Below are 7,843 nucleotides of genomic sequence, written 5' to 3' on the forward strand. Positions count from 1 at the left end.
CTGCACATGAAGAACTTCTTCTTCATGAAACTTCAAGCATCTGCCATAGGTAATGACATTCTTACATGGTTCAATTCTTATCTCTGATGAACAGCAGCTGGTGGATGTGGCTGGTTCTCATTCTACTACTGCTCCGAGTACCTATGGTGTCCCCCTAAGGTTCATTTTTGGTCCTCCTTTATGTCTTACATATGTCAATGACATGTCTGCAACCCTAAGCAATAAGCTTTTATGATATGCTGATGACTCAGGTATCCTTGTTTCTGGTAAAATAAATCTGAAGAAATTCTCTCTCATGGCATGAGTCTTATTAGTGATTGGTTAATTGACTATAAATTGTATTTGCACCTTGGCAAGACAGAGTATATTCTTTCAACTGGGCCTAAGCCTCAATGTCACATGTTATGGTACTGCTATAAAGTATACATCTTTTGTTAAGTTTTTATGTGCAAAACTTGATCAAATTCTTTTGGCGTCGCCTTTGATGCTTTGCATCAATGCTTTACTTGTTATACTCTGATGTGCACTGTCCACAATCAATTTTAATTTATCACATATTGTTGAAAATAATTTACTTCAAACTTATTCTTCGAATGAGAAAATTGAAGATTGGACTCAATCCAAAGCAAATATATTTCTTGACAATAATTAACATTAATAAAGTGAATGATATGTTGAGAGAAATCGAAAGCTGCGAGAGAATTATTAAAGATTTTATACACACTATTTTTCGAAACATTGAAAATACACTCCTTGTGTATAAGAAAACAGTTGGTATACAAAGAAAGAAAACACATATTTCAGATGGTTGTAGACAGCCTTGGTTTGATAATGATTGCAGAAAAGCCAGAACTGTAAGCGAAAATACCAATGGACAGAAAACGAACGTAACATGTCTGATTTATAAATTCTAGTAAACATTATAAGTAAATTATGAGAAAAAGTATTGTCGAATTTAAAAGGGAGCAGGGAAAGAAAATAAGAAACACGAAACATTCATCGCCTAAAGAATATTGGAATTATATCAATTATATCAATAGTATAAGTAAGAAAAATCAAATGACTGATATTGATATTTCAGCATTTTATGATTTATACAGATGCTGTAGATGCAATTGACAACCCAGTAACAGATTTTCCAAATATCAATTTTAAAAATGGGCTTAATGATAGCATAACTATCTCTGAGATACAAAGAGCAATTGACAAACTTAAGAATGGTAAGGCGACTGGTCTGGATCAAGTTTCTAAGGGAAGCAGTACTTTACTTATACCACCATATCACAAATTGTTTAACTGTATTCTAAAACTGTTTGTTTGCCAGATTCTTGGTTGACAGGATGTATTGTCCCAATCTATAAAAATAAAGGTAATATTGAAATGCATGAAAACTATAGACCTATTACATTGCTTAGTTGTATAGGGAAATTATTTACAAGTATACTAAATAAAAGAGACCGCCTCAAAGGTCGAGGGGTTAGAGTCGATGACTTCTAATAAAGTTACCTCTCTGGCGTGGGTTCGATCCCCGGGACATGCTTTGGTAGTTTAAGTAGTTTAGCACGGAAAAAGGTAGTCAAGTACTGGTGTAACTCTCCAGGAACAATGGTTAGGAAACTACCCGCCTATATGACTGAAATACTGTTGGGAAAAGGTGTAAAATGAAACAAACAAACAAACAAACAAACTAAATGAAAGCTTGACAAACTATTTAGAAAGTTATAATTTATTAAATTCAAACCAAGCTGGATTTAGGAAGCATCATTCAACTGTTGATAACATTTTATGCTTCACATGTTAACAGATTACCTTAAACATAAGAAAACAAAGTTTTTTGTGCTTTTATTGATTTTCAAAAGCCTTTGACTCTGTATGGAGAGCAGGCGTTTGGGGTAAACTTATCAAATATAATATTTCTTGAAAGTTCTTAAATGTAGTAAAGAATATTCACAGTGAAATCAAGCCATGTGTATCTGTAAATGGCAAATTAAAAAAAATGTTATAGGGGCTTAAGAGAAGGAGAAAATTTGTCACCGGTATTTTTTTCTCTGTACCTGAATAACTTGAAAATTACATGTTATTTAATAACGATGTTTCAATTATACTAGAAGAAATATTTTTAAAATTAGTTGTTTTGTTGTATGCTGATGGTACTATTCTTTTTGCTAAAACTGAACAAGACATTTTAATGTTGAACACCTTTTCAAATTATTGTCAAACCTGGAAATTTAATGTAAACTTTGATAAAACAAAAGTAATGGTATTTAGTGATAAAAGAAATAGACACAGGAATATTACGGTAGATAATTACGTTTTAGAGATCGTAGACACGTTTAAATACATTGGTGTAGTTTTAATCTAAGAACAGACAAATTGCGGTGGCAAAGAAACATATTGTTCAGCAAGCAAGACGATCAATGTTTGGTTTATATAAGAAAATAAGAAATCTAGATTTTGTTTATGTTATTCGATCACACAATTGTATCAATTTTAACTTATGGATGTGAAGTTTTGGGTTATGGTAACTTGACACTCATGGAAAAAGTGCATACAAATTTCATTAAATATGCATTACATTTTATGAAAAGTACACCGCATGTTATGGTTTATGGCGAATTTGGGTGATTCCCATTATCAATTACTATAAAGAAAAGAACTGCTGGTTATTGGTATGATTAAGTAATTCAATAAAAAATTATCGTCAAATATATATAAGCTTGTATATTAAGATTTTGTAAGAAATTGTAAAGGCAAATGGTTATCAAATGTTAAGAGTATTTTTGACGAAACAGGTATAAGTAATATTTGGTTTAATCAGAAGTTTACTGGTTCTAAATGCTTATTGTTAAAAACCCTTGATATATCAATGTGTAACCAATATGTACAAAATGGCGTAGTGATGTCGATTCAATTCCAAAATGCTTAAATTATAGAATGTACAAAACTGATCATTGCTTTAAACCGTACCTGTTTACTGTCAGACAAATATTTAAAAACATTTGTTAATTTTCGATTGTGTAACAATCTCCTCCCTATAGAAAGAGGAAGGTGGTTAGGTATTGTTCGAAATGAAAGAAAATGTAGTCTTTGTAACTCAAATGATACAGGTGATAAATTCCAATATATTTTTCATGTAGTTATTTTGAAAATAAACAAAAACGACTCTTACCACAAATAATCAACAAAACAAAAATATGTTTACGTTTAGGAATCTAATAAATGATACAGATCCACAAAAATTAACCAACTTAGTTAAATATGTTTATGTTATACTCGAACACCGAAAGATCCCACCTGGCTAGTCACATTGTTTTTTTTAATTTATAATATATAAATATTTTATGTTTTGCAAAATTTTGTATGTATACGATGTCATAATTAGTTACATTGTATGTTATGAAATATTGTAGTTATAAATATTTTTTAATCCTACAATAGTTTATTTAATTTGTATACACAACCTGATTACACATTTAGTAAATTTGTTGTATATTACTGTACACTTCTTATGATATGTAAATATGCTGAGTGTATCAGTAAATCTTGAAACAAAGAAATTAAACCTGCAATTTTTTATTATAATCTCAGAATTTTACACAATTCTAAAGACTTTTTTCCACTTATGGTTTGTCGTTACAATCATCAAATTAATGCTGTCTGGAAAACGAAAAGTACAACAGCGAATTACAGTGCATTTATTAACGCTCCCGCGAAGCCAGTGTGTTTTAGAACACCAATCCCATCGTGAGAATTTGCACCATCAATAGTTCCTCTTCCCTCTACCCACACGTCATCACCAGTGTTAAGTTTAGCCACCGTCGTAACACCTCCCATATCCCAACCTGTGTTAAAACCAGCCCATGCGTATTCGATAGTTTCGCCATTTTTCTTCAGATGAATCACTCCCCATTTACCTGCATTCCCGATCGTGATTGAAAACAGGTATATCCCATCACACGGAGCCGTAAACACGCCATGGAATGGATGGAACGCTTTACCATTGTTAAGTTCAACACTGTCATAAACAATCTTTTGTCCAAGAGTAACAGTGCCAAGGCTCTTTGTCAGTTGGGCTCGAAATGCTACATTCTTGCATTTTTCATTAGCGCTTCTATGTTCTGTTAAAGAAAGTATCAGGTTTATATGTTTATTCCAGTATTTACATTGTGAAAAGTTAAGAGTTAGATTAACAAAACGAACACCGTTTCAATTTACGTATCTTATAATTGTACAGCTTTCTTTTCAATAGTAAGTGAATACGATAATTGATGATAATTGATGATTTAGTTATTACTAAAATCTTTTTTGAGCTATTGCATCTTTTAAATTATTTATATGATGACCTTTATACTTTTCCTACGTTTTCAAAAAACTATAATGTTATTTTTGCAACGATAAAAAACTTACCCTTTAGGTTAGTCTTAAGGTTTTTAACTTCTTCCTCAAGTTCGATCAACTTTTTCAGGATGTTGTAATCTTCTCCACATTTGCTGTGAATTGGTTCTTCAAGTGAAGAAACGTGAATTAAACATCCAAATATGACAAGTGTCCCCCAGTGAAACATTTTGAACTGTACGAAATGTAATATTATGTATCAATTGAAGTTACTTGTTCCAACAAAACAGTGCTGCGGGTATTTCACAAGATATTTTATCTCTCTAAACTTTATTCTGTAGAAATTCTTTTTATCTTTTTATATTGAATTATATATATTTATGGTATATAGTATGTTGTATTCAGCCCGTTGAAGTATGCCGTTGTAAATTGTGGCAATACATACGCGGAAAATCATAAATCTTAAGGCGTCGTGTATAAATGGTGTTCCATTAGGGCCATTGCTTATAAATAATGTAAACCTCGAACGTGAAAACACAAAAATACGAGGACGAAAACTTCCGTTTTGTGTTCATATTCGTACTCTGGAGTTTTTGCCCTCATACTTTCGTGTTTTCGCTCTCGTGTTTTCGTGATTTCGTGTTTTTGTGTTTCATGTTGACTTTTTTACTAACGGATCACCGTAGCTTTCGAATGTAAGGTGGAAATATTGCATTGTTTATATTAAGAATACACATGTAAGTTTTTAATTCAAATAACACTGTATTTTTGCTGTTTTATATTATTATTAATTCCTTAATATTCACATATCTTACTGTACATGAAATGAAAAAATCTGAGTTTTGATATAAGTTCATAATTTAGAATGGAATAAACTATGAGGGTATTATATATTATAGAGTACAGTATCGGATTATATTGGACGAGTACTCATCTGTACCTTCATTGGGTGAAGCGCATCCGTGTATGAGTCCAATAGAATCAGTATTATTCTCAACTATTTAAATGACTTCATACCACCAATTTTTGGGATTTCGACAGAACTTTGTTTCTTCAATTACAATAAGGATTTGATATGGACTTTTAACTCTCAGAAATAAAAACAAGGCTATGTGGTGATAAGTATGGATTTGATATGCACTTTTTGGACTCTGGAAATGAAAACTAGGCTATGTTGGGAATTGGTATGGATTTGATATGAAACTTTTGGACTCTGGAAATGTAAGTCCATATGGGGTGTGATGTGAATTTTAGATAGGCTTTTTGGACTCTGGAAATGAAAACGAGGCTTAAAACGAATGCTGAAAGTGCATTGGTTATATTTTATGAGATGTGAAATAAAGTAGAATATAGCTGCATTGAAATGAACCATCATTTTGCCTTTATATACTATTATTTGAATATCGAATTTAATTATAAATGTTAATCAGTTATTGATTATACTAATATAATGTAAAGAGTATGCATAAAACACATGAAATATGTTGCAGAACAGAACAACACCCCCCCCCCATAATATCAAGGGGGAGGGGGCTATAAGTTGTTTTCATCGGTTATGGAGTTTATCGCTCTTAAACTACACGGACAAAAGGAAATTTTTGAGAAACAAAATTAAAAGCGTTTTCTTAGTTTCTGAGGCTTTATTGGTCTATAAAAGTCTTATGTTATTTCTAAATGAAAGTCGTTTCGACAAAATCATATTCAACGACCAGAAATTTTATGTGACAACTTCATGATAAGCAAATAAACATAAAATCTTATCACTAAGTAGACTACTTCAGCCGAAATTTTATTTCGTTAAGAGGCTATCACGTTTGATGTATGGTGGCTGATTTTTGCCATGTCGTATTTTCCCTCCGCAAGGCGCCATACTAGGGAGGCAGTACACAGTTTCGGTCGTTTAGTTTCGAATTGGCCAGGGTCAAATAAACAAATAAGATACCATTTTGAAATTGAAGTGGATATGTTTGAGCTTCTAAATATTTAAAGTTGCTGTATTTTCAGTGGCTAGTATTGTGTCTCAGTTATTAAGTAAACTTGATATTAGTGGTGTTTGACCAATATATTTTTAGGGAGAACTTGACATTTCCGAATGGATAATCCATAGAGCTAGCTAGCTCGCAAATCAGCTCTTCAATTAAAATGGTATGCAGAAGACTTAAAATCGTGAAAAAACGAGAGGTGTGCCTCCACGTTTGGATTTTATTTTCAAATTGTGCATTGTTTAAGCAGGAAGAAACAATGTAGCTTGTGATTTAATTTTTTAATGCTGATATATCATTCATAGTTTTCAAATAGGTGTAATTTGTTATTTTTGTCATTAATAGTCGCGACAAAACAATGAAAAACACAAGGCTATGTGCAAAGCTTCCAAATGAAAACTCGTGATAACTTTCACTTATGTTAAACATGTTTTAGTTGTCTTCCTATTGTTACAAATATTCATTAAGTGAAAAATGATATAGATTGTACACTTCTGTTTTCATTCTATCTTTTATATGAAAGAAGCACAGTATCGGTATCAAATAACGGCTCTATAGACCGGTATATAGAATAACTGTACTTATATTTCTTCCCCGTTATGATCTCTCTTTTTTCAAAGAAAATTGATAAATAGAACTGATTATTTAAAAGATATATTAAGAAATATGAATCAATCAATCAATCAATCAATCAATCAATCAATCAATCAATCAATCAATCAATCAATCAATAAATAAATAAAGTATTAGATAAGTAAATAAATTATTATATGTATATAGATAGATAAATAAATAAATAAATACATACATAAATAAATAAATAAATTATACAAATAAATCAATAAATAGATAAAGTATTAGATAAATAAATAAATAAATAAAAAAAAAATAAATAATTAAATAAAATAATAGATAAACAAATAAATAAATAAACAATATAAAAAACAAACAAAAATAAGTTAATAATTTATGTTTTACATCATCGTCGGATACCCACGATTGATAAACATGTCACATAACATGCAATGATAATGGTTCGGCCGTGGGTATCCGACGATGGTTTTACATATGAGCAAAGATGTAAATTAAAGGAAAAAGAGGGTTAAGATTAAGAAATCCTTCGTCAAGTATCAAACAAGACTCCTAGATTATTACAGCTTGGACATATACCCACCTACACCCACTTCCGTTTTATAACGTCAATGACAACGTCCCGTACGTCTCGGTCATAGGCCGTTACACACTTGCTAACAATCATTTGTTTACTCATTAATAATTGCAATTAACCCTAATGTAAAAACTACAAAACAAGTTGTAAGCACGTCAAAGGACCCATTAGTTTAGGTATATCATTTACAAGCATCCGTGTTTGACCTTTTTAAAATCATGTTGTACATCCAATGTTCTTACAAAAATAGACGTTAGCTTTTGCCGTAGTCAATGTTATGATATATATATCTTGTCTTCCTTATTAGTTTATTTTTTTTGTAGATGAACTTGAAATAATAATGCTTAGGTTTAACTAG

The 7,843-nt window shown here is 31.1% G+C and overlaps 1 protein-coding gene across 1 annotated transcript; it reads right to left on the bottom strand.

Annotated features, from left to right (window-relative positions):
- Positions 1-3,602: 3,602 nt before the first annotated feature.
- LOC132717054 (heavy metal-binding protein HIP-like) lies at positions 3,603-4,687 on the bottom strand. The gene is made up of 2 exons (XM_060700449.1): positions 4,408-4,687; positions 3,603-4,118 (listed from the first exon to the last, which is right to left on the bottom strand). The coding sequence occupies exons 1-2, from the start codon at positions 4,562-4,564 to the stop codon at positions 3,685-3,687; spliced, it is 591 nt and encodes a 196-aa protein (XP_060556432.1). The 5' UTR covers positions 4,565-4,687; the 3' UTR covers positions 3,603-3,684.
- Positions 4,688-7,843: the final 3,156 nt, after the last annotated feature.

The sequence above is a fragment of the Ruditapes philippinarum genome, unplaced genomic scaffold (genome assembly GCF_026571515.1).
Source record: "Ruditapes philippinarum isolate M1 unplaced genomic scaffold, ASM2657151v2 ctg121_1_1_1_1, whole genome shotgun sequence".
Classification (NCBI taxonomy): Eukaryota; Metazoa; Mollusca; class Bivalvia; order Venerida; family Veneridae; genus Ruditapes; species Ruditapes philippinarum.